This window comes from Chionomys nivalis, chromosome 2 (assembly GCF_950005125.1).
Source record: "Chionomys nivalis chromosome 2, mChiNiv1.1, whole genome shotgun sequence".
NCBI classification, from domain to species: domain Eukaryota; kingdom Metazoa; phylum Chordata; class Mammalia; order Rodentia; family Cricetidae; genus Chionomys; species Chionomys nivalis.
This window is the reverse complement of record NC_080087.1, coordinates 56,883,439-56,910,312: the sequence shown is the minus strand read 5'-3', so window position 1 is coordinate 56,910,312 and position 26,874 is coordinate 56,883,439. Positions and strand designations below refer to the sequence as shown.

Sequence of the window (26,874 nt, the reverse complement as noted above, 5' to 3'; positions counted from 1 at the left end):
TGCTGTAGGGGACTGCTCAAGGAAGAGCCTGCTGTGAACACTGCTCCCTTTCTGAAGTTCAGGCTTTTCTGAATCCTGCCCCACACCTGGCCCCTAATGACAATTCTGTTTTGCTTTTTAAAGTCTTGCTTATGGATTGGATAGCTTAACCAAAGTCTTCCTGTTTCGACTACATTGTATCTTTACCATTTACCCACCATCTAGTTGTTAAGACTTCCCCGTGTGCTTTGATGCTCCAGGGTTTTCCCATGCTTAGCTTGCCCAGCCTACCTGGACATGAGCAAGGTTTGATAAAAAAAAAAAAAAAAAAAAAAAAAAACTTGCAGCAGAGAGTAGACGTTTTCAGAATGCACTGGGGGGGGGGCATGGGCACTGGAAGGCACAAGTTAACTGTACAGCTTCCCTTCTTTCCTGGAAGATATCAGTGGGGGGGGGGAGTTCCTGTTTGGTGGCTTGAAGATTCATTTCAGACACCGCTGAATTCAAATTAAATTTTAAACACAAGCCACTGTGGGTTATCCACAGAGTTCTCTGTGCTTTATACAGGCGGTTGAGAAGAGTTCAGTGGTTTTCTTTTATTTTAAGACTTACTTTTAATTATGTGTTTGTGTATGTAACTGTGTATGGGTATGCCTATGTGTAAGTGCTGAAGTCCAGAGGAAGATGCAGTAAATAAATCAAGAATTGTAAAAATCATAAATAAATACAGATGGTTGTGTGTACAGAATCTTCTGATTGCTCTTATGATTTCCAACAGCTCGTATAGATTTTTCTGGTGCCAGGTTAGGGGCGCAGGAGGCAGACGTTAGAGGAGGAAGCTGGAGAAGGCCTCCATGTAGCCATGCCCCTCCAGCTCTCTGGTTGGTGACTTGAGATACTGCCTGTACAAGGTGGAATCCTGATTTGCCACTTTCTCTGTGGATTCTCTTTCGTACATTGTTGCCTTTTAATCTGTTGGTTTGCAGTGGAGCTGATTGGTAAGAGTGGAGGCGTTGTATGACCTTAGGAGGGTGATTTAGCTTCTACCTGGATTCCACTTTCTCCATCTTCAGAAGTAAAACACAACCAAACAGCAGCCTCAGCTGGGTGTGCCAGTTCACACCTATGGTCCTGGGAGCCCAAGGCAGGAGAATCACTCCTGTGTGTGTTCAAGGCTGGCTTGAGCTACATAGTAAGATCCAGGACAGAGGGGGACCTTGTTTCAGAAGACGGGGGAGGGAGGAGGAACAGAAGAAAAGTGCATCCCATAATAGTCCCTCTTCTGCGTCCAGGATGCAGTCAGGGGCAGCACTGCCCCCTAGAGTCTGTGCAGCACTTGGTGGCAGAGGCCACACATCAGCTGTCACCCATTTGTTTAGCCAGGGAAAGGAAGTTCACAGATCCTCACTGTCGCCTGATATGTGGCACCAGGAGGAGTTTTGCCTCTGTTGTGACTGACATTCAGCTTTCATAATCCTAAAGTAAATATTCTCCCCTTTGCTGATGAGGAAACGGGTTTGGAAAGAGTCTAAGCTAGATAGACAAAGGTCACCGTACAGGCCAATAATAGAGTTGGGGCCGGGAACAAGGCATCTCCCCTACCCCGGGGAAAGCGTAACATTGGTGGTACTTCCTCTATAGGGGCTGTTCCGAAAGGGCTAAGATTTTTATAAAGTGGTTTCAGCTTTTAGTCTTTATGTCTGTCTGTCTGTATGTATGTATGTATGTATGTATGTATGTATGTATGTGTATATATACATATATGTGTATGTAGCTGTCTATGTTACAGAGGGAAATTTTTAAGTAAAAAGTAACTTAAGCCAGTTTGCTTTCCTGTGGCCAGCAGCCTGCACAAAGCACTCTGCTCCATGAAGTATTCTAATCCCACTTATAAATTCTGGTTTTTTTAATTAACTCATTCGAGTTTTCTTTGGGGTACTTTGATGAGAAGACCCATGCTTCCCCTTAGAGTTGGGGCTTAGGGCGAAGTGAGATTTGATTCTGTTCTTAATTCATCTCAGCGACACAGAAGGGCGGCCTCTGAGTGTGCCCTGTCACGAGTCCTTTTTCACAGTGCTCTTTCCTTCTCCGGATTCCTTTGCAGCCTCAAGAGCCAGCTTACAGGGACAGGAGACAGAAACCGAAGTAGACGAAGTCTTTTGGAAAACACAGATCGAACCGATTCTGCGTGAATTAGAAAAGGGTAAAACAACAGTTCTTGTTTTAAATCAAAACTTTGCATTTATTTGCTGCTCCCCATTGCCCTGATCTTTTCAGCGCACTTTGACGATTGTTTCTGTGGCTATGTTGAAAACATGCCATGTATTTGCTTACCCTGTAAATCTGTATAGTAAATACTATGCAAACCAAATTGTTAGTGAGTAAAATTATCCTCGGAATGTACTGGGAGAGCCAGCTTCCAAAACTCCCCAGCTGAGCAGGTCATGCATCTCCTCTCCTTGAAGAACCATTGTGTTTACCTCTTCAGGGAGACTGTCACATTCTAGAAGGTCAGGAAGAGCAGATCTCCTGAACTGAGTGGACCACACAACCCGGACAGCAAGTGCTGTGCCTGTTGATTCTACTCCTGAGACCAAGTCCCTCTGTCAGGGAGGCCACTCACACAGCTCAAGAAGTGGCCTGGGATGTGTCCTGCTCAGCACTCCAGAGGGCCACAATGAGGCATTCCTGGGAGGGTGTGGGGAGCTGCCGAGAGGATACTGCCCAACTTTTTCAGAATTCCATTTAGAAAGGTGAACCGGAAGCCTCTGGATTCTTGGTCAGCACCACAGAGCAATCCCCATGCTTATTACCGTGTGCACCGTGGTTCTGGCTAGGCTGTGCTCTCCATGGGTGGGTTCTCCGGGCAGGTTTTCTGTCCTCGGTGCTCTCAGCAGGTGCTTGGTGCTACATGCAAACTCTGTAATAAAAGATGAATGAAGCCATATCACTTCCGGAGCCCTTTGACAACCCAAATCTGAGGGGATGAACATAACAGCATTTCCCCACTAGAGTTGCTATTTCCTCCTTCCTGTTAGCTTGGCCTGTGAAGTCAGGGCCATTGCTTCAGGAAAGGAGTGCAGATCAAGTGAGAAGGGTTAGAAACCCCATCAGAGGCCTTCAGGTTGCAGGCCTGCCTGGAGGGCAGATCTTTCCTCGGTGGGGTGGTCAGTAGATGCCCAGCACTCTGCCCGCTCCGCCCACCAGTTACAATCGAGCAAACTCAGGACCTTGCTGAGATTTAGGGTGTGAGATAGCAGGCCTCTGAATTCATAGCTGGATTTCAGCCTGGGCTCCACAGCAAGAGCCTGTGTCAAAAACAGAACCCGCCAGCAAAACAAAGACAAATCTAAAACCAGCAAGCGTCATGAAGTCCAGTTTTTTTTGACACTGTGCAGTTCCTTTAATTTGCTAAGTGGTTAGTGGTTAATAGATTAGTTAAAATAGTTAAGAGAAGAATTAAAACTCCTGTCTGCCCGCTCCCATATTCCCCAGTACTGGCGCTCTGCACTGCCTTACGGCCTCTTCATGTGTTCCTCTTTCTCTGCCCCTAGTCACCCTGGTTTTTTTTTTCTTTCTTTCTTTCTAGAACTTTTTGAGAACACATTGCTAACATTTTCAGGGTCAGCCTCCACTACATAATGAGACTTTGTCTCAAACTGAAACAAAATAAAAACAAAGAACCCCAAATCTTAGCTACTTTGGCCTTCAATTTTCTGTCTGTTAGCTTTAGAAGCAGGGTGTTCTCTTCCACATCTGGCCATACATACGACACCTTACAAATCCTGCCTAGAAGCAGGGTGTTCTCTTCCACATCTGGCCGTGACCGTTCGACACCACACACATCTCCCTGCACGCTGCCTATTGTCTCATGATTTCCTTTCTAGAAAAAGAAAGCCCTTGGATCATAAGTTTCAGTCATTGGTCACAGCCCTTTCAGGATCCCGAGACAAGTGAGAACATGCGGCCATTTATTATACAGAACACCCCACCCCTCTGTTTTCCTCCTCTTTTCTCATGCTGAAACCCATCTCGGGCCTTTGGGGCAGGAAGAGCCACACACTTACGTTGCATCTTCCTCGTGTACATGGCAGGAGGCCCATGTGCTGACCTTTTGATCATTTGGGTCAGGTGGTGTCTGCTGGGCTCCGGCTCTGTGTAGCTGCTGGGCTTCCCTTTGTGGTTAAGCAGTGACTTGGGAGGCAAAGTTACTTGGTGACCCCGTTACTGTCTCACCTGGAAACTCTCAACCAGCTACAGCTCCTGGAAACGTCTTCTGAGGCCTCGTGCCTTTCTGTTTTGTTTGGCTTTGGCTTCTTGAAACACCCTCCATAAGTGGCCCAGGCTGACCTTGAACTTGGCCATCCTCCCGCCTCAGCCTGTGGAGTGCAGTACTCCAGGTGTCTTTTAGAACTCTCACAGCCAGTAGACTGAGCGACGCAGCTTACCTGAGCAGTAGCTGGAACTCTGGCCCTTGAGCCTTTCTTCCCAATTCCTTTGTAAGCTACAACAGCCTTGAGTAGAGCCCAGGCACCTGAGAGGGGCTCAAAGCCCGGCTAGTGAGGAGGCAGCCGGCCAGAGGAGAGAAAGGCAGCAACACAACAGAAGTGCTTCCCACAGCAGAGCCCAGGTCCCCCTGTGTCTCAGCTTGGGCTAGGTCATTTCCCACTGGCTCTCTATTCAAGAGCATCCCCGAGAGGCTTTGGGGGGTACTCGACATGCCCGAGAGGCTTTGGGGGGTACTCGACATGCCCGAGAGGCTTTGGGGGGTACTCGACATGCCCGAGAGGCTTTGGGGGGTACTCGACATGCCCGAGAGACTTGGGGGGGGGGACTCGGCTATTGAGGTATAAGTTTTTTTTTTCTTAGATGTTATTGTTGAAAAGGGCTAAAAATGGCCTGAGTCACTTCCTCTTGCTGGTGCACACTTCCTCCATGTCGGCGTCTGAGCTCACATTATGGTATTTATTTAAGATCGGCTTCCCACTTTTAAGTTTTATGATGGGGTCTATCAGAGGCAGCACTTCCCAACAGAACATGCTATACCTTCAGTTCTTTGTGTTCCCTTCCAGCGCAGGGTTTCTTTCCTGGTTAAACTGCTCTCAAAAATCACTGCCCTCAGAATTGCAGCTCCAAAACCAAATGTTCTCCCCTCCCTCTTTCCTAACTAACATCTTTTTAAAAGTCCCATCTTTGATGATAATGGTGGGTATCATTACATCTCTTCCCCGAGTCGACAGTCATTTTGAGAGGAATATACCATTGCTTGTTATCAACAGATATATTAGGAGGCAAGCTCGTTTGAAGTGAAGTTGTATATTATCTACATGTTACTCTTGCTCTGCCACGCAGGGGTGCCCATCAGGATCCCTGCTCACTTACAGCATCTATCTGTGCACAGCACAACACACCTGCCTATTCACATGTGAACAATCCATAGCCCTGCAGTGCAATATTTATTCCTTTGGAGTCAAGCAACTTGTTTGAAGAAATGGAGGCAGAAATGCAAATGGCATGCCTCAGTGAGGTGGAAGAGAGTCCAAGTGAGGGCACTTTGGAAGGAGGCCAAAGAGAGGCTTTGGAAGGTGCTTGTCTAGATAAGCCAAGTGACTGTTGAGTAACGACGTTAACCTAGGAGGTGGAGCGGAGAGATGAGAACGGTCAAGTGGACAGGAGTGGTAGGAGGAAGGAGACTGGCTTCTGGGAACCTGGAGATGTCTAGGGGATGTGTGTCTGGCATGTCTGAGAACACATTCTCTTTGCTCTGACAGAGGACAATGTTGAAGCAATGTGTGCCGCTTGCACACAGCTCCATCACACCTTGGAGGAAGGGCGCTTGCTGGGAAAGAAGTTCAGGGGAAGAAGTGTCCTGCTGAAGACGCTGTATAAACTAGTGGATGCTGGCTCAGACCCACTCAGCCTTAAACTTGCAAAACTCATCCTAGCAGTAAGTTTGTCTTTTTCTTGTTCTAGCAGACTGCATCCCATTGGTGCTCTGCCAGAGTTGTGTTTGTACATATTGCAAATGATGAAAATGCATTGTGTCTGTTTAGAATCTTGGGGAAAAAAATAAGACAGTAAACTCACATCCCAGAACCGGACGAGAAAGTGATTCCTTAGGAATAAAGCTGAGCACACAGGGACGATCCCAGCAAACTTGCGTCCGCACTGTGCCTAGAATCTATTTTTAAAGGAAGATAGAGAAAAGGAAAGTCAAGAGAGGGAAAAAAAATTACAACAGCAAACTTTTCCAGTCCAATTGTTCAAACAACTAGATCGGGCAGTTAGGGATAGTGCAGGCTGTTGTTTTTGCCCTGTGGTTTCTGCTGGGAGCCCAGCATTGTCTCATGATTTAAAATAAAGGCGAAGGCCAGGTGCTTTGTGAACCAGTGTGAAAGAGGAAACCAGCTGCGTGTGGTCACAGGAAGGTCCCTCGGTGGCCATAGAAATTCTCTGCAGAGGGTTAGGAGGAAAGGCCAAGACCAAATAAAAGCCCGTGGCAGCTCTGCCCAGAGCACAGCCTGATGGGTAGCTGTGTTGTCATGACCACAAGCCATCAGAACCAAAAGATAAGCCATAGCTGTCCTGGAACGTTCTAAGAAAGTGTCAACAACAAATGGATAACAACAGAAAATGCCCCTGTTCACCCGTCAGTGGTGCAGAGGAAGATGGGAAAACGGACTGAGTGGAAGGAAAGCCCAGTGTCCTAATAGTGTAGTGAACATGTCCATTTCATCTTGATAATGGAGTCTTTCATAAGCAGAATATCCAGTCACATTTTCTGTGTAATTTTGGGTAGAGACCACACCCTTACTGAGCTGTCATCATAGGCTATCCTTCTCTCCTCAGAGGTAGGAACGCGTGACTCAGTGCATGTGCCCTTGAAAGAGAATTTCCATTCCAGGCCTCTGAGGAGGGAGCTGTCCCAGGGAGGACCCAGGTTGCCAGGACTCTGGGACTGGCTTTACCTTTTCACCTGGATTTTAGATGTTTGTTTTGTAATGTACCAGAAGAAAAAAAAGAAAAAAAAAAGGAAGAAAGAAAAGAGGAGACAGAATGAACCCCAGAACTATTAATGTTTGCAGCGAAAATGTTAGCACTGTTATTGGTGATGCTGGGCAAATCAGGTGTGTGTGTGTATGTGTGTGTGTGTATGTGTGTATGTGTGTGTGTGTAGGTGTGTGTATCACAGTTTAACTGAGTTAGGCCGTATGAACTGGCTGTTAAATGGGTAAAACTTAAGTAGGTTAAACAATGCTGCGTGCCCCAAAGAATCAAGGTGTGGTTAAGTTCTGATGCAGCGTTAAGTGGGTTGGTGCCTCTTTCTTCTTTTAATTATTTTATGTTTCTGAGTGTTGCCCCTGCATGTGTGCATGTGTGTGCCTTGTCCCGTCCGATTCCCGGTGGTTGGGAGCCATCGTGTGGGTGCTGGGGACTGAACCTGGGTCCTCCACAAAAGCAGCCAGTGTTCGTAACCACTGAACCATTCCCTCTAGTGCCAGGCTGGTGCCGTCTTACCCACGATAGAGCCACCAGGTCAGGAGGGAGCGTCAAAGCAATGCTATTCAATTTCCTATTGGCTGCTTGGATCTTCTGTAACATCTCAGGGGTGATCAGTTTGGATGAGGCTTTAGGATATAGATATAAATTCTCAAGACACCGTATTCTAAGAACTGTGGAGGAAAATGAACAAAGGCTAAAGATATTCAGAGCCCCAAGTTCTACACCGGATTTCTTCTTGCGGTTACTTTTTTGCCCACCAGTTTGATGTTATAGTTCAAACATTTAACAGTATTTATTTAAAAACGTGCAATAAGCGTGTGAGTTTTTCCAATTTCTTTAATTTTTTGGCTCAATAGAGATCTGCCAGGCAGCCATTTTAATTTTAAACCCTGTTTTTAAAAACTCTTATGAAAATATGTCAGTTTGTAATGAGTGTTCAAAGAACACAAACATATTCAGTAGGAGTGCAACTATATTCTGGAAGTATAAAAAAATCTAGCACCCTTTGCAGAGAGATAAGAATCAGGAAGAAATGCCCGATGTGTTATTTGTGATTAGATATAGTGGGAAGGACAGAAATGATTTCAAACTTCTTAAATTAAAGGAAAATAAAACAAAAGCATCATTTTTAATTTAAGAAGAAAACTACCCTAGCTAGAAACCCTGCACCCCAGGAATTCAGCGTAGCCCTGGGAACAGCAGCCAGACCCCCAGGATCCATCACTGAACTCTAAGGAGGAGACAAGGCCTCAGCCAGCACCTCTGACCTCTGCAGTGCTGGCCACAGTGCTCCTCACTGGTGATCCTTGGATGAAACACAGACGCTTGTTTGATTTTTTTGTTAGTTGATTTTGTTTTTGTTCCTCGTTTCTTTTTATTGCAAATGGAAGCTGGAAGACAGGGTGAGAGCTGTATTTGGTTCATTTCCTGGGGCGTTTTGTCCGGTGTAGAGCGCAGGCTACGTAACCACACTAGGAAGATTTCAGCCTCCAGTGGAGTCTGCCAGCACATCTGCCCTGGCCCAGATGTGGGAAGGGGCTTCTGTTTGCCACAGCTCATTTGCCGGGGTATAAAGCCCTGTTGTAATCACTGTCTTAGTTTTGAAGTTCCCGTCTCTGTTTTCTTCCTGAGCAGGGAAGGAATCTTTACTATGTCCTGTGAATGCTCTGACAACTGGTTAGCATGTGGGTTCTGACCGGAGTGCTGTTGGGGGGGGGGGAGGGCTTGGCGGTCCCCGAACACTCGGTGGGTCTGCAGAGCAGGGGTGATACCTGATGGGCAAGGTTCTCAGATCACTGTGCCCAGGCCAGAGCAGAAGCAGGAGGTGAAGATGCTCATCTGCGCGCCTCCCTCCGCCTCCCTCCGCCTCCCTCCGCCTCCCTCCGCCTCCCTCCGCCTCCCTCCGCCTCCCTCCGCCTCCCTCCGCCTCCCTCCGCCTCCCTCCACCTCACCGGCCACAGCAGGTCCAGCGTTGTCTCCCTTAGGGAGCAGCTCAGCCCGTGAACAGTGCTCGGTGCAGTTTGTGGATCTGACACATAACTCGGGCGTACTCTATTATCTTTCTTTAAATTAACTGAAAACTCAATAAAAATATTAGAGATAACTTTGTAAATAGAAAAATAATGACCCTAGTGCCATCGCTTGCGTACTGAATCTTTATTTGATCCCACAGACAGCCTTTCACACCGCTGCCGAGGGCACACCATACCTGACCCAGAAATTATAGATGTTTTTCTTCTTAAGCCCGATAGGCTGGGTTTGAGCCTCAGAATCCACGTGAGAGAAAGAGACAGCCAACTCCTACAAGTTGTCTTCTGGCTTCTACACACACACTCTCTGTCTCTGTCTCTGTCTCTCTCCCTCTCTGTCTCTGTCTCTCTCTCTCTCTCTCACACACACACACACATACATACACACAAATAAACAATATAATAATGATGATGACCATGATGATGATAAAAGAGTATTGTGTGGGCGCAGTGGCACATACCTTTAATGCCAGCACTCAGGAAGCAGAGCAAGTGAATCTTTGTAAATTCAAGGCCATCCTGGCCTATACACTGAGACCCTGCCTCAGCAAAGCAAAACAAACAAAACACAAGCAGTATTCTTTTATGGAGTGCTTACTTAATTTAATAGTTTTGCCCCTTCACAGTTTGTTAGGCTGTTCCCCGTTACTGGCCATTCTTTACTACTTTAGGTAAAAGTGCAGCTAATGTAGACCTTGGTTCTGCTAGCCACTCTGCTTTTATAAAAAAGCGCACTTCGAAATTGCCTTGTGTTTAATTGACTTAGTTTTGTTGTGCGGTTTAGAGAGTAATTTCAGCTTCAAACAATGATTACCTCAGAGCATTCCAGAAATAGCCCTACGAATAAGCACAGCACAGTCTAATCCAAAGTAACGGTTTGAATTCTTTGATGCAAACGACCGAGGGGATGGGTTTCTTTTGTGTTTCCTTTCCCTTGCTCCTCAATGGATGTTATTCTAGATCAGTTTAATCTTGACTTTGGTACCCTTCATCCTTCACTGTTGTGTTCTAAATCAATTTCTCTGTTTACTGACACACTCTTTAAAAAACATCTAATAGCTTTACATATCAGTGCAAAATGTTTCATAGTGAGAAACAAACTCTTGTTATTAAAGTGTCCATGTTTCTGGAACCACGTTAGATATTATAGCTGACACAGCATGGCCCCAACTCTTCTAGGTTCTTCCCTGGATCATTTCTTATGTTTCAAACCCTCTCCCTGTGCTGAGTGTGGAGGTATTGGTGGTGTTGAGCCTGCCTTTACCTCTGCCGTAGAAATGCAAGCGTGTTCTTTCCCTGCAGCTTAAAGTGAGCAGAAAGAACCTTCTGAATGTCTGCAAACTGGTATTTAAGATCAGCAGGAGCGAGGAGAACGATGCCTTGATGCAGAGTGACAACATCCTGGGTGAGTCTCGTTCCGCGCTCTGAGGCGAGGACGCTACACCTGAGCGCAGATGCCAAGTCCGTAGCGGGAAAGGAGAGAGAAGGGTAGCGAGACATTTGGGTTTCTAGGGAAATGCAGAGGTGTGGCAGCTGTCTTTCTCTGCTTCCCACGCTGGCTTTAAAGCAGCGTTTAGAGTCTAGTGTGACAGACTGGGCTTTGGTTTCTCCCCTTCAATGTGCGTAGGGATGTTGTATGACTTGAGGAAATACCGTGTAAAAAAGTCATTTCCTAGGTCTGGAATTACTGTTACAATAAACACGCCTAAAAGTTCTTGACATAATCAAAAATTCTAGTCTCTTGTTATAATAGAAATAAGCGGGAGGGGGGGTGGGATTGGAAAGATAGTTGTGACTTTTACAGAATGGTGGCATGGACGTGGTTCACTATGGAGCTACAGACGTTTTGCCTACATTCGCAGCCTAGTTAACGATGCCCAGTTCCCTTAGTAATTAAGTAGACAGAGTTACCGTGATGAGAAGCCTTGAGGAGCTGCGCTGTTCCCGCAGAAGAGGCAGCTGTGGAAAGCACTGTGGTCCTTTCTTGGGTTACAAGGGACAAAGAGCTCAGCACACAGTGACAAAACTAAGGTTGAAAGAAAGAATGTCCAACATCGGATGGCTTAACTGGGAGTTACAGATCAGACACAGAATCTAATGGCCTCTTTGACATTCTTACACTTGAACACAGTGTCTCCACCTGACCTTGCTCGAATCAGCTGGGGTTTTGTTGTTAAGGTTTCTTTGTTTGTTTGTTTGGAACAGTGGTGGGAATCAAATTTAGGACAAAGCCCATGAGCCCTCAACCACGAGCTTCAGCCTGTTTGTTTGTTGTTTGTTTGTTTACAGAGACAGGGTCTCACTCTAAGCATAGCACAGATTAGGCTCAAATTTGCTGCCATCCTCCTGCCTCGGAGAATATAGATGTTGTCACCACGCTTAGGGAGGGAGGCATTCTTAAATCTCTGGGAAGGGGTGAGCGCTATACCCAAAAGATCCTTTCAGTAACAGACTGCTATTAAAGTTCCCATGAGATCTGTGTCCCATTAGGAGAAGCAACAAGTGCCTTCTCGCCATCTGTTGACATTTAATTCTTCAATTGCCTTTGCTACTGGTATTAGACAATAACTTGGCATTTTTGTAACTTAAAAATAAGCTCTGGTAAATATTACTAAGAACCAAGGATGGCATTTAGATAAAGGAAGGCTTTCTTGTTTGCATATGAACAGTCTCCTTCTGCCCTCCTGGCTAGTGTGGAGTTTTGCTGTAGTTGAGATTTTGCTGCTTGAGGAGGAGCAGGGAGCATCTGCACGTAGCTTCCGATGAATATATTTTACAAAGTGTGTGCCAACATCTAATTTGCTGTTGTCCTTAGACGTTCATAGAAATTTGTCTCTTTGGCAGAGTCATTATTGGAGGTGCTGAGGGCTGAAGACCTGCAAAGTAACCCCGAAGCCTTCTTATACTGCATGGGGGCTCTGAAGTTCATTTCCGGGAGTCCAGGTTTCCTTGCTGAGATGGTCGGCAAAGGTGCGGTGGAAATATTGACGACGCTGATAAAGCAAACGAATGAGGACATGAAGTACGGTGCATGCCTGCCCAACTGGGGCAACTTGTTAGTCCAGGTAAGGGTTTATCTGAAGAGGTTAGAGGTGCAAACGGTGATAGCTTAAGGGAACAGTTGAGAAGCCTCTGTAGCAGGAGGGGATCCAGGGTCTAGAGATCCAACGTGGTGACCCCTGGCCAGTCAGTGTGTGCCCTGCTGAGACGATGCCAGGGAGGTCAGTGGAGAAGGCCGAGGAGGAGGTCAGTGGAGAAGGCCAAGGAGGAGGTCAGTGGAGAAGGCCGAGGAGGAGGTCAGTGGAGAAGGCCGAGGAGGAGGTCAGTGGAGAAGGCCGAGGAGGAGGTCAGTGGAGAAGGCCGAGGAGGAGGTCAGTGGAGAAGGCCGAGGAGGAGGTCAGTGGAGAAGCCAAGGAGGAGGTCAGTGGAGAAGGCCGAGGAGGAGGTCAGTGGAGAAGGCCGAGGAGGAGGTCGGTGGAGAAGGCCCCTCATGCTCAAGACCCTAGTTTCCATCCTTAGCACAGGAGATAAAAGTAACGGAGACAGCGGCATGGGGGATGGAATGCGTATGCTCTTTGCATATCAGTTTGTGCGATGCTGAGATTTTCTAGGACAGACGCTAAGCTTGTTTGTGACTGATAGCCACAGCCACATCTCCAGCTTGCAATGACAAGGGAGTTAATGATAATGGGTGGAGTTCTGTCATAGGCTCTGCAGATACCACAGCTCTGGGGAACAGCAGGAAAGCAGGTAATAAAACCACGTATAATTCATCTAGCCAGAGCAGGAAGAAAAATTTTCCTCTGAGTTATAGAGTTTTATTATGGCTCTTGTGACAGATTAAATTTCACAGTTAAATTATTTCCACCAAAACTTGTCTAGCTCTCATTTTCTTTTGTAGATGAGATTTTTACCCTTAATAGCATTTATATATCAAATAATAGCATCTTTGATGTAATAACTCATGGGATCTGAAATGTGCTTGTCAATTAACGAGGATGGATTAAACCTTTAGAGTGCTCTAAACCATTTGGAGAGCATGTTAAAAATTAGATTTACACCCCAACCTCACGATTCTTGAAATATTTATGGTGATTATTAATTTTAGATTTTGGTCCTCCATTTTGAAAAAGACTATAAAAAGAAAAACTCCTTTGATCATAAACAAGGCAATAATCCACTGGCATGCTGCATTTTGGTGAGGTGGGCTTATGAAACATTCTTTTCTTTTTTAAGATTTATTTTATTTATTATCTGTACAGTGTTCTACCTGCATGATTGCCCGCAGGCCAGAAGAGGGCATCAGATCTCAGTATAGATGGTTGTGAGCCACCATGTGTGTGCTGGGAATTGAACTCAAGACCTCTGGAAGAGCAGTCAGTGCTCTTAACCTCTAACCCATCTCTCTAGCCCATAAGGCATTCTTTTCATGTTGACAGTATTTTGGAATATTTATCTTGTTTTCCCTTTTTGAACATAGTTATTTCTGATTATACAGTCATGGTCATTTCTGTTAAAATGTAAGGAGAGGTATAATCATCTGTATACAAATATTAAATCACCTGAACTAGGTGTGGTGCACAACCGTAATCCCCACACTTGGGAGGCTGAGGCAGGCCTAGTGCCCTCTCTCTCTGCCTGCTGCCTGTGGATCAGGATGTGAAGCTCTCGGCTACTGCCCCAGCACCATGCCTGCCTGTGTCCTGTCAACATGACCATGGACTAACCCTCTAACCTGTAAGCGAGCCCCCAATTAAATGCTTTGGTCATGATGTCTCTTCCCAGCAATAGAACAGTGACCAAGACAACCTCAAATTCTCAACCATGCTTATCTTGAGAGTCTTATAACATTTTCACTTGAGGAGGAGGAGATTTTGAGACAGAGTCTCTCTGTATAGTTCAGGCCTGCCTCAGGATCATGATTTTCTTTCTTCAGCCATCTGAGTGCTGGGGTTGTAGGCATGTACCTCAGCATCTGGCCCCCTTCTAACTTTTCAATGTCACAGCAGTTTGGGCAATCTTGTCTTGTTGAGGAAACTTTTTCCAATCTGTTATATGTATGTGTATGTATATGATATTCTTATATCATAAGAATAAAATCCGTTGATATAAAGGAACAGTTAATTCTGAAGTCATAAAGGAAATGGCAGCGCTAGGTAGGTGTGGTTGTCAGGACCCTAATGTCAGCCCTTACAAGTTTAAAGCCAGAAGAGTTTGAGTTCAAGGCCAGCCTGAGCTATGTAACAGGGTGTTGTCTCAAAAAATAAATATATAAACATACCCCTACCCCTCCCTCCAAACAGGAAGAAATCAGATCTCTGCTGTGCCATTTAGCTCAGAGCTTTGCTGCCTCTGTTCTTGTTTTTATCTCTGTTTTCTGGGATTAGCAAGACTTGCTAAATCAGCCCTTCCAGTCAGTTTCCTCCAGGGGGCGCAGGAGAGCATCATGCTGTCCACCACTTCCACACCACAGCTGGTTTAGTCATTGTCGCCAGCACCTTCCTGTGAACCTGCCTAAGATCTGGTACTGACAGAGATGCCTTGGGGACCGTGGTTTGCACCCAAGTCCCTATACAGCTGGAGAAAGTGCAGCCCACGGTGACCACTGCTGGGCACACCATTTGCCCCATGCCGGCTGTCACATGGTGGCATGTGTTCATAGATCTGGACAGAAAGGGAATTTGCTTTACGGCTTGTCATTTGCAGAATGCCCCAAAGTGCACAGTCCTTCATGTTTAATTAAAGTAAAGAGGTTGGCCTCCACCATTTGAGAGACCAAAGCAAGAGATTCATGAATTCAAGGCCAGCCTAGATATTTAACAAGACACCCCCTCCCAAAATAACTTTTAGTCAAAAAATAAAACAGACAAGAAACGGCTTTCTGTCCTATGGATAATAAAATGTAAGCAACATGACGTCATCACAAAATGATGCACATGCAAACATATGTGCACAGATCTGTGCTCCCACATAAGGAGCAGCTCAGAGACCTCTGCCCTGGACGGCCTCAAAGCACCCTCAGTCCATCTGCTGGGACAGAGGCTGCCTTCACACCAGCCTTCATCTCCACTACATCACCTGAGCATCTTACCTGTGTCCGTGCCTCTTAACTGAGGCTGCTGTGTCTGGACGTCACCACGCTAGCTGTGGAGGTACCACAGCCGCAGTCTTCCACCTGCTCTGTGGTATGGATGCTCAGTGTCTTGCAGGACATTTGCCGTCCCGACTCTCTCATTCCCAGGCTCCGACCTCCTCTGTTCCTTCTGCCCCTGGGCCACTCTCCACAGTCCAACCCAGGAGACACACTCTGCCCCACAAATCTAACCTCCCAAGATGCACCCATAAAATCTTACTGTCCCCCCACTCTAGACAGAATCCCCCAAGTACCTTACTTATTTCCAATTTGAATAGTTAGCATCTTTTTCTCTTGACACCAGTTTCCCCAATCCTCTGGAACCTCGGGGTCCAGGAACAAATGGTCTCTTTCCATGTGCTGGACTCCAAAAAGGCATCTTTAGGGAAGCAGGATGGGTTAGGCCTGTCCAGAGCCTTCAGTGTGTGTGTCTGATAAAGAGGCCCTGGAAGGGCATCAAGGCTCCTGAGGCTCCCAAGGTTGTGAGCAGCACAGACACTGGCCAATGGTGTCCACTGGTGTCGCCCCTCCCCTCTCCTCTTGTTGTTATCAGAGCTCAAATGATATAGTTTCCAATATATACAACAAAGCTGTTTTTCAAAATGCCTCGTTCTGGAGTCAGCTGGTTCTGAAGTCTGGTGTGAACAGCTGGTTCTGAGCTCTGGTGTGAGCAGCTGGTTCTGAAGTCTGGTGTGAACAGCTGGTTCTGAAGTCTGGTGTGACCAGCTGGTTCTGAAGTCTGCTATGAACTGTCTGCTCCTTGACCAAAGCCAAGAGGCAACCATTTTCCAAGTGTTTGTGTGACTTCTCCACGCCATGTTTAGATGGTGAGGTGACTGTGGTCAACAGGACAGCTGCCAGTGGGGACAAGTCTTCAATGATCCCTACAACCAGAAAACATCACCCAAGACCTATAAGCTTTCACACGGCTGGTGTTCCATTTGTTCTGTGTAGCAGACAAACACGCATCATATAATTTTGGCATTTTGACAATGTGAGATGCTTTGAGGACTGAGCCCACCTGTGCTCTGGAGACGGTAGTCGTGTGAGATGCTCTGAGTGCTGGGGCTCCTGTGCTCTGGAGACGGTAGTCGTGTGAGATGCTCTGAGGACTGAAGCCTCCTGTTAAACTCCGGAGCACACGGAGGAAGAGGAACATAGGCTAGCTGGAAGGCCGGGACCCTTAAAGCCCATAATAAATTGCCTGCCCAAAGGGAGCAGTGGAGACAGAAACAGATTAGGCAGTGTTGATCAGCAGTGTCTATCACGAGGTGTTGGGCTTTATCTTTATCTGTAAAGGATAATCTTTGGGAAGGCATAGCCTTAGAACTGAGAGAGTCCCTGGAGTGGCCTTTGTCAGAAAGACTGACCTGTAGCCTGGTGTGGAGAGGCTGATGTGTGCATAATCTCAGCCTGTGGGAGCTAAGACAGGAGAAATGTGAGTTTGAAAGGTGAAAAATAAGTAAAACTCAACTCTTTATTTCTTTTCTTTTTTTGGATTTTGGGTTTTGGTTTTTTGAGGCAGGGTTTCTCTGTGTAGCCCTGACTGTCCTAGAACTTGCTCTGTAGACCAGGCTGTCCCTGAATTCACAGAGATCCACCTGCCTCTGCCTCCCCAGTGCTGGGATTAAAGGCACGCACCACCACCGTGCAGCTAAAACTTGTAAAAATTTCATAGTGAGGTCCCACCACCCGGCTTCTCCAGTGATGACATTTATCTAACAGGACCTTGTCAAAGCTGAAGTGATGAGGGCACAGTACACCTGACTACAGGTGTGTCTCTGCATGCTTTGCTTAGCACAATGTCCCTAAAGTAACTAAACTTTGGGGGAATCATAACCCAGGGGATTGATTACTAGATGATATGCAAATTGCAATGACTTAGTTGTTCGTTGAAATGGGACAGCTGTCTTTCCTTTAGGAACTTCCCTATTCCTGGACAGGAATACCTTATCCCCCAGGTCACTCACTCCCTTGACATGAGAGAACAGGCATGCAGAGTCCAGGCCCGCCCTTCTCTCTCCTCTGCCCTTTCTTGGGAAGCAGCTTCCCAGGGGTGACTCACACTTGCTTCTGATTCTCCAAGGAGAGCAGGTGGGAAGATGTGGGGAGACGTGACTCTTCCGATTGTGTAATACCTTGGGTTCTGAACTATGGAAGTCGGGCCCATCAGCATGGTTAGAAAACAAATTTTATAGCTAAGTCCTCCAATGCCATTTACCTGTCCAGCCACAGGCTCTGTCTGTCCCTGGTGCTTCAGAAGATACGATGTTGTAATGGTAGCTTACTTTACAAGAGGAAAGGAGAAGCAGGGCCTGTCAGAGTCACCAGTCAGGAAGGAGGTTGGGCACAGACTGACCAGAAAGATGAGGGCGGGGAAACAGGATCCATGCTACAGTGTGCAGAGCCCTTTGCTTGCCATGACGTTATCATGTCCGTTCAGCCCGGCCTCTTCCCTGTAAATATATTCACAATGGCGATGAAGAAATGTCACCAGCCTTCAACACGAGACTGTGAAAGCCAGTGTTCTCACTTCCTCGCTTAGCAGTTTTTAGCTTTTAAGATAGGATCTCTGGAACTCCTGATGATGCTCCTGCCTCTGCCTCCCTGCTGTTAGAGTTAGAGCTGCACACCATACCCGTTATTTTATTTATTTGTTTGTTTGTTTTTGAGACAGGATTTCTCTGTGTAGCCCTAGCTGTCCTGTAGACCAGGCTGGCTTCCAATTCACAGCCCTCCTGAGGGCTGGGATTAAAGGCTTGCTCCACTACCACCCAGAACTATGACCACGTAGTGGCATTTCATTTGTATTTTAATAAATAAAGCTTGCTTGAATACCAGAGAGTGAAACAGCCCCTTTGGTCAGCCTTACAGACCAGGCAGTGGTGACACACACCTTTAATCCCAGTAGCCACACTAGTTGCCATAGAAACCGGGCGGTGCATAATCCCAGTGGTGCACCCAGCCCTAGAGATGATTATAAAACAGGAGGAGGCAGCTCTAAGTTCCAAACTCATTCTGAGATTCCTAAAGGCAGGATCACCATTTTCCGACTGAGGTAGAGGTAAGAGCCAGTGGCTGGCTGATTTGATTTTCTAACCTTCAGGTTGGACCCTAATTTCCGTCTCTGAGTTTTTATTCATCATGCTTCACGCCCATTCCGTCTCAGTAGCATCTTCTCCAGACCCCCTCCCTCATGGTGATGCATTGACATTCTATGTAATTTATCCAACTTCCAAATTCCCTCTTGATGATGTATGATTATTAAAGCTAAAAGGATCGGCCACATACTCATTTTTTCCCAAAGCAAAAAGACCTCTAGTAAAGAGACACCCGATAATGGACACCGGCACAGGCTAGAGCCTCAAAATAGGGCATTGTGGGTGGGGAGGACGGGGTACTTCCTGCTGGCTGGGGAGGAAGGGGCCCTTGCTGCTGTAGTCAAAGACCCGTGGCAGGAGATGTGGGGGGCAGACCTCAGCAGCCTTGGTAATGAGCAACTTTCCTCTCCACCTGCCTTTGTGGACTCCCAGGAGATTCTTGGAAAACTGGCTCTGACAGTTTGGTGTGCGCAGTGACACAGTGTGGTTGGTGTCTTGTATTTCTGCCAGACTGTCTTCACCCTATGTGAGACAATGTGAAACCCCGTGGGTTACCGCAGAGGCTTGGATTCGGGCACATATGTGGTCTCTGTTGGGCAGAAGTCCAAAGCCTGAGTGTGCTCTTATTTGTGGGGGGAGGAGGGGTTCAGCTGAGGTTAGCAACAGCGCAGCCTTGGCGGTTTAACCCATGCGGCCTTGTTTGTGGTCTCCGGTGACTGTGTTTATCTTTTCACGGCATCAGTGGGAAGCAAACTGTCCTCGAACTGGCAGTTGAAATACAACTTGGTGGATTTGGGGTATGGATATTCTAGACAACTGAGGATGAAATACATGTGTCTCAAGACAAATGCCAAATAGGGTGGGTGAAGCAATGGACTAGGAGCCTGAAGTCCAGGACTTGGGGCTACCTGGACGCTTGCACGTGTCCTACACCGGTTTCACCATCTCAGTAACGAGGAACGCGTTTTTCCTGCCTGCTCCACTGCTTGTTCCAAGCAGCAAATGAGATGATGCAGACAAGCAGCTTTGTCACCCATGGAGTGGCTTGTCGGATCGTATACATAACACCTTTCTCAACCCCAAAGGATAAAATGAAATCTTAATGCTGGCTGTGGTTGAGGAAGCATGGTAGTTTCCAGGATCCTTAATCATAGGGCACCCAAAAGTTTCTCTGAAAGGTTCTTTTTAGGTTGGGAAAATGAGTCTCCCATGGTAGTGTCCTGAAAGAGGGCCAAGGTCCTGGGGTGCTCACCAGCTTGCTTAACCTTGAATCCTAAGGGAGGGTTCTGAGATGGGATGTTAGGGCCATTCAGCTATGTGGCACCCCATATTCCCGAATGGTAGCTGCTGCTTTTAGACCAGCAGGGAGCCGGGTGGTGGTGGTGCACACCTCACATCCCAGCACTCAGGGAGGCAGGGGCAGGCAAATCTCAGTGAGTTTGAGGCCTGCCTGGTCTGCAGAGTGAGTTCCAGGACAGCCAGAGGTATACAGAGAATCCTTGTCTCGAAAACCAAAAACCAAACCAAAAGTTCCTGTTTACTGAATTGCTCTCTGTTTCCTGAAACTTGACTACCAGGGAGACACTCTGGAAGGAGACAGTTGGGGTACTGGGCGAGAAGTGGGACTCATGCCCACCACATAGCTTTGTTTTTTTGCTCCCCACTGAAGCAGAGAATGATAGCAAGGGGGACCCAGCTGCTGGGCCTATGCTGTGGCCGAAATCAGGGTTCTCAGAGTCTAAGACAAAGTTTTCTCTGGTTTTCTAAGGCCTTTCCAATCCATTGCTCATCAAAAATACAATTTAAAATTGATGATTATATACCAATAGTCAATTTGAAAAAAAAGTATATTAAGTTTTAGGAGTTCTGGTTATATATATTGCATTTAAAAGGCTATCTGAGCCTTTATAAATTATCTAATCTCTTCTTAACATAATTTTCTCCATTAAAATGGGTTCCCTAGGGTTGAGGGTTTAGTTTCATGATCGAGTGCTTGCCTAGCAAATACAAGGCCCTCGGTTCAGTCCCCAGCACCGAACTGTAGAGTAAACTGAGACTGGGTTTCCTGATGGTGACTGCACAGTGAGACTTCAAGACTCAGCAGGCTCGGTGCAAGACAGGCAGCTTTGCCAGGCTCTTGGGGTGCAGCAGAGAAGCGAGCGTGGAGTTGCAGTAGATGGAATGTTTCTCCCTTGATAAACTACAAAACTTTAGATCCCCTTTGTTCCAGTCTAACAAAAGTGGAGACAGTGAACTCTTCTTCTTCCATTTCCTCTCCCTCTTCTGCTTCTCCTCTCCTCTTCTTCTATCTTCTTTCTCCTATCTTCTTCCCTATAGACAGCCAGCTGCCTCCTGGCTCTGCCTACCCCACCCCCTGCGCCCCTTGCTGTAAATGAAGTACTGCAGCTCCTGCTTTCTGCTTCGTTTCCTGGTGAAATGACAATGGGAGTTGTGAATGGAAGTCTCCAGAAAGCCCTTTAGAAGCGAAATGGGCGTCATTTGACCTCTGCTTTCCCTAAAGAAAGGATTTGAGATGGTTCGAGAGATTATGTACAAGGAGTAACAATAACTAAGGAGAATGGGGAAGTGGCAGAGAGCACAAGGGGAGAGCAAGCACATCTCTGAGAGAAGTGTGGACTCCCTCAGCTCCAGCCTTCGGGCTGGGTGGGCTGCCCTGGGCAGATAACCACCCACAGAGCTCGGGTCTGGAGCCATCCTGGCTCAGCTCCATGCCTTGCTAGTCAACTCTGAGTTTTTCATGGATTTAAGTTTCACTTCTTAGGAAGGAGCTCAAGAGTTGGAGTGAAGTTCAGAGTTAGGTGTGGAACTCGCCCTTCTGATCCCTGCGGCCCCTCCCCCAGCTGCCCACTTTAACCTCTCCTTCAAGAAGTCTCTTAAACGGGGGAAGTTTGCCTTCTCCCCACTCTTCCCTTCCTCCTTCATTCCCTTTTCCCTCTGGATCTCATCCTCCCAGCTGCCAACGACTAAACACTGAAAAACTTTAAGAAATGGATTATGTGATTGGAGAGATGTCTCAGAAGTTAAAAAACGCTTGCAGCGCTTGTAGAAGACCCAGGTTCACTTCCAGCACCCATGCAAAGGCTCATAACAGCCTGTAATTCTAGTTCCAGGGACCCCAATGCCCCTCTGGCCTCTGTGGGCACCAGGAACTTACATGGTGTACACACATACATGCACACAAACACTCAAACACATAAAAAGTAAATAAACCCTAGGAAGGGAGGGAGGGAGGGAGGGAGGGAGGGAGGGAGGGAGGGAGGGAGGGAGGGAAGAAGGGAAGAAGGGAGGGAGAGATTGTATACCAGAGGGGCTCTCCATGGGAGAAAAGGTGCACAAAAGCAATGATTTTTTGTGTGTGTATGATATATATATATATATGTATGTACATATAATTTATATATTATATATATAATACATATAAAAAGGTTGCAGAGGGAGAAGCTTGCAAGGTGCTGTTGCCACAGAAAAGAGGCACTGAATAGTCACCGTGCCATCTGGGCAAAGAAGTGGAGCTAGCTGGGCCCTGCAGGTGAGCAGGGGTAGTTGAGGAAGACATGCTGAGGGAGGACAAATGTTGGAAGGCAGGAGTCAGGAGGGGGTGAGCATGGTACATGGAGGGGAGGGAAAGAGGCAGGTACCCGAGGTGAATCTAGAGGCACAGACTGGGAGCGTGAGGGCACAGAGGATGTGGATGTTGTCCCTTGGCTTTGGGAGGTCAAGGGAGGGGAGGTTTTGAAAGCCCCTCACCACAGTGGCCTTCGGGAGAGCAGAACAGAGCGGTGGCAGATGGTGTCTATTCAGGGGGCTTTAGAGATTGGCAGGAGACGAAGTTGTGGGAGAGATGGTGGAAGCCAGAGCATGCGCTGAGCAGAGGGGCTTTCTTTTGTATGTGTTCACACCAGCCTTGGACCTGGGGGCTCAGTGGCAAAAAGACAGACAACACCTGCCCCCCTGAAGCTCCTGACCCAGAGTAGACAGGCAGCGAGAGCTTAGAGTTGAGTTCTTGTGGGGTCTGTGGCAGGAGGTGACGTTTGAGTGATTGGGAACAACCAGATCTCGAGGTCATGGTCGGGCCACCAAGTCTTATCCTGAGACGAATGGACACAGTCACCAGGGCTTCAGGTGACAGAGAGCAGAGAGCTGGGGGAACTTTGTGGACCTGAGCACCCAGACTGATGGCATCACATGCTGAGGCGTTACTAGGTAGTTTTCACGCAGGTATATAAGCTTAACACATTTTTCCCTGTTAGCACCACCGTTAACAAGTGTGGAGATGCTTAAGATATCATACATTACCCCTCTAATGTGTGCACACCCTGCAATACAGCATTGCAGAAACAGAGACTTAAGTCGTATGACACAGGATGTATTCATGTGTGTGCCTCCACTCCTGTTGTGGGCCTTTTGGGGAGTAGGGGATAGGATCTCACTCCAGGCTGGCTCTAACTTATTATGTAGCCCAGCTTGGTATCAACTCACAATCCCCCTGACTCAGCCTTTAGAGTGTTGGGATTACAGGTATGAGCTATTATACCAAGCCACTGGGTCATTTACAGAGAGTATGTGTTTGGAGCAGAAGAATCATAAAAATTTTAACTTTTTCTAATGAGATGAGAAGGGGGGTGGGGAGGGATAAATTAGGGTTTAAGTAAGAACTAATAGTTCCCAGGGATTCTAAAGTTTGGGAGGTTGGTGAGGGGGCGTGGTGACTGGGCATCATGTGCCACCTCTCCTCCCCCTGGTTCCTCAGCCATGGTAGACAGAGAACAGAGAAAGAAAATTGTCCTCATAGCACGGTTGGCATGCATGTTCCTGGCTCCCTTGGGCTCTGCCTGCCCTGGGGAAAGACAGAAATCACTGGGGCACTGGTTCTCCAGTCTCGGGTGGCAGGGAGAGATTATCGGAGTGACTGAACTATTCTTTAGACCAGAGGTTCCCAACTGCTGGGTCAAGACCCCTCAAACAACCCTTTCCCAGGAGTTGCCTAAGACCATCAGAAAACACAGGTATTTACACTACGATTAACAGCAGCAAAATTGCAGTTTTAAAGTCACAACAAAAATAATTTTATGGGGCTGGAGAGATGGCTCAGAGGTTAAGAGCACTGATTGTTCTTCCAGAGGTTCTGAGTTCAAGTCCCAGCAACCACATGATGGCTCACAGCCATCTGGCCTGCAGGGACACATGCAGGTAGAATGCTGTATATATAATTAAATAAATCTTTAAAAAAAATAATTTTATGGTTGGGGTCACCACACAGTGAGGAGCTGTAGGAAGGCTGAGGACCACTTTTAGGCTATTGAAATAGCCCAGGTGCCTGGCTTTTTCTGCAGGAGGGAATGGGAGGGGCTTCACTTCATTGATACAAAGGAAAGTCAAGCAAGGGCACTTGTCATTACAATTTCTGTTGTTTACCTGGTTTGGATTTTTTTCTTGCTGTTGTGTTTTTGGTTTTGTTTTGAGACACGATCTCCTAGTCCAGTCAGAACTCAAACCCTTTCTGTAGTCAAGGCCTTGAGCCACTGATCCGCCCGCCCATCTCCATCCCCAAACACTGAGGTTCCAGGTGCAGGCCAAGTTTGTTGGGTTTTGTCGATTATTTCTTTAGAAGGGTATGGTGTCAACAGCAATGCCTTCCTTCCTCATAGAGCCTTACAGTGTACATAAACCATTCCTACATCTCCTACAGTCCATCCCCACCACCACCCAGAAAGTGATAAGGGGAAGCCCATTCTGCTTCCCACAGACGAGGATGTTAGAGGTTGAGGAGTGAGCCACTATCCCAATCACACCACAGTGGGGAGAGTCAGTTTCAGCTCGCAGGCCCCTGGTCCCTCCCCCACCTCTGGGAAAAGCTCTTCAGTAAGGGGACAGAGCCACACTGTGCAGTGGGCACCAGCAACACATCCCATTTCCTCATCTCATCTCGCACTGACCAGACAGCCTGTCGGTGCCACCCACCAAGGTGCTGTGGGAGAGCAAGGAAGCAAGCTAGGCTGGACTCGGGGACTGAGCGACTCACGAGTACTTGGCCATGGATCCCGTGGGGAAAGCTCACACTGAGATGAAAATTGCCAGACAACAAAATCGCTGTCACAGACTTACCAGCTTGTTCTCTTCTTGACCCTCGGATCAAACCCCAAAGCAAAAAGTTTTCTTGAGAAAAGCTTTTAATGAAATGTCCTAAATATGTCAGAACTCAGTATTTGCCTCTTTGAATAAAATGAGACTGAAAGCCTTCCATAACAATTGGCTTCATCATTCAGTGCTCCTCAGAAGGCTTTAGAGTGGGAAACAGGGCATAGAGACACACGCCTGGAATCTCAGCCTTGGGGAGGTAGAGGCAGGGGGATCAGACGCTAAGGTCAGCCACAGCCACATAGCAAGTGTGAGGCCAGCCTGGGCTACACGGGATCCTGTCTCAAAAACAACAGCAGCAACAACAGAGAATGTGGGGGCTGCTAAGATGGCTCAGTTGGTAAAGGCACTTGTGCCACCAAGTCCCATGACCTAAACCTGACCCCCGGAACACACGTGGTAGGAACAGAGAAGAGTTGTTCTTGACTTCCGCATTAGTGCCACAGCATGTGGGTGCCCCTCCCACAGGGTGCGCGCGCGCGCGCGCGCACACACACACACACATATGCAATAAATAAATAAATAAATGTAATAAAAATTAGAAAAAAAACGTATTTGGAGTAGGAAGGTTCTAATATGCAGAATATGGAGTACTCTTCATGTCTGTGAAAGGGTCAGTCAAAGACAAGATGGTGATTGTTTAACGCGAGGGTTTGGTAAACGGTTTACTTAAAAATATTAATATTTGAGAAACCCTGTCTCGAAAAAACCAAAAAAAGATTAATATTCCATCATGATTTTGTATTTGTTTGTTTGAACTTGTAACCATTGTTTCTCAACTTCCTTGTGCGTGCTGAGACTATAGTCACGTGTGTCCACACAGCAGTCTCCCATTCTTCACAACTGAACCGCCCGCACTACCTGTGCCCAGCACCGCCACTCCCCCACCCCACACCCCAGGGGCACTCCCGGGAGGCGTGGGTTTCCTTGTGGTTGCCCTGGTTTTAAGTTTTAATAAAATGACAACTCATGTTCTCCTAGACAACTGCCACGCTGAGAAACCTGGCCGACTCACCTCTGACGAGAAGCAAGCTCCTGAGCCTCGGGGCCTTCCCCCAGCTCTGCACAGTGCTGGAACACTACACGGATGACAAGGATGTCTGTACCAACATCGCCAGAATATTCAGGTGGGTAAACCAAGACAACGGAGACCCCTCATTAAAAATGCCGCACGGGTTAGTCTTTGTGACCCGGGTATGAAGTCAGGTCACCGGGGGAGAAGAAACCTCAGCTGAGGAATGGTCGCCAGCAGATGGGCCAGTGGGTGTCTGTGGCATGTTTCTTGATTAACATGGGGTGGCCCAGCCGCTGTGGGAAGCACATCTGGCCAGGTGGACCTGGGCTGCCTAGAAAGTTGGCGGAGCAAGCAGTTGGGGGTAAGCCCTGGACTGCATTCTCCATGGCCTCAGATTCATTCCTGCTTCAACGTCCACCCTGACTTCCTTTCCCTCGGTGATGTCCTGTGACAGGCCCTTTCCTACCTCGAGTTGGTCTGAGTCAATCACTGGGAAAGAGAAGCCAGCAGGAGCAAGCGTTAACATGCATCTTGAATTCCCTCTAGTGTGTGTGTGTGTGTGTGTGTGTGTGTGTGTGTGTGTATAACTAGGAAGGAGCTTTTTTCCCCCGTTGTGCTCATCTACAGACAACATTGTGAAGGTAATTTAAAATGCCCTGTCCAGTTGAGGCTGACCTCTTGTGTGAGTGTAATGTCACTCTCTGCTTGCCACCAGTCACTCCCTTAGGAAGGCTCTACTAGCTCATGGGTGTGTTACTTTGCTTGGATGTCTTCTTCGCCCCTTGGAATAATGATGTACCACAAAACACATCACAATTTTTAGCATACTGGAAATAACACTCAAGGGCTTTATCTCAAAAAGGAGATTGCAGATTCAGATGTGATCTGGTTTAATTTGTAATAGTTGTTTTTGAAAGGTCTCTGGTGGGGGCCCAAGAAGGGCCCTGAGACAGACTGCTGGAGTGTGGAGTCGTTAGGATATTAATGCCACGGGAAGGCAGACAGATAGCATGGTAGATGTAGTTGGATTTTTTTTTTAACTCTTTGGGGACCTGCCACCCAGCTCCCAAATAAACAGTTGGAGACTTATCCTTGCTTATGAATGCCCAGCCTTAACTTGGTTTGTTTCTAACCAGCTTTTCTAAATAAATTATCCTGTTTCTCTTGAACTATGTTTTGCCTTTGGGCTTTTTACCTTTCTCTATTCTCTATATCTTTCTTTCCTTCTTACTCTGTGACTGGCTGTTCTGGCCCCTGGGCGCCTCCTCCTCTCTTCTGTAGGTTTCTCCTCCTATTTATTCTCCCTGCCCACCAGCCTGGCCTATCCTTTCTCCTGCATTGCCACTGGCCATTCAGCTCTTTATTAGACCAATCAGGTGTTTTAGGCAGGCAAATAACATAGCTTTTTAGAGTTAACCAAATGCAACAGAAAAGAATGCAACACATCTTTGCATC

General features: G+C 47.2%; 1 protein-coding gene across 1 annotated transcript in view; it reads left to right on the top strand.

Annotated features, from left to right (window-relative positions):
• The window catches only part of Armc2 (armadillo repeat containing 2), a 107,080-nt gene that overhangs the window by 40,208 nt on the left and 39,998 nt on the right, over positions 1-26,874 (top strand). The window contains exons 7-11 of the mRNA XM_057761749.1: positions 2,084-2,182; positions 5,751-5,926; positions 10,314-10,416; positions 11,856-12,076; positions 25,386-25,531. Of these exons, the coding sequence (XP_057617732.1) occupies positions 2,084-2,182; positions 5,751-5,926; positions 10,314-10,416; positions 11,856-12,076; positions 25,386-25,531 (745 nt within the window). The remainder of the gene's footprint in view (positions 1-2,083; positions 2,183-5,750; positions 5,927-10,313; positions 10,417-11,855; positions 12,077-25,385; positions 25,532-26,874) is intronic.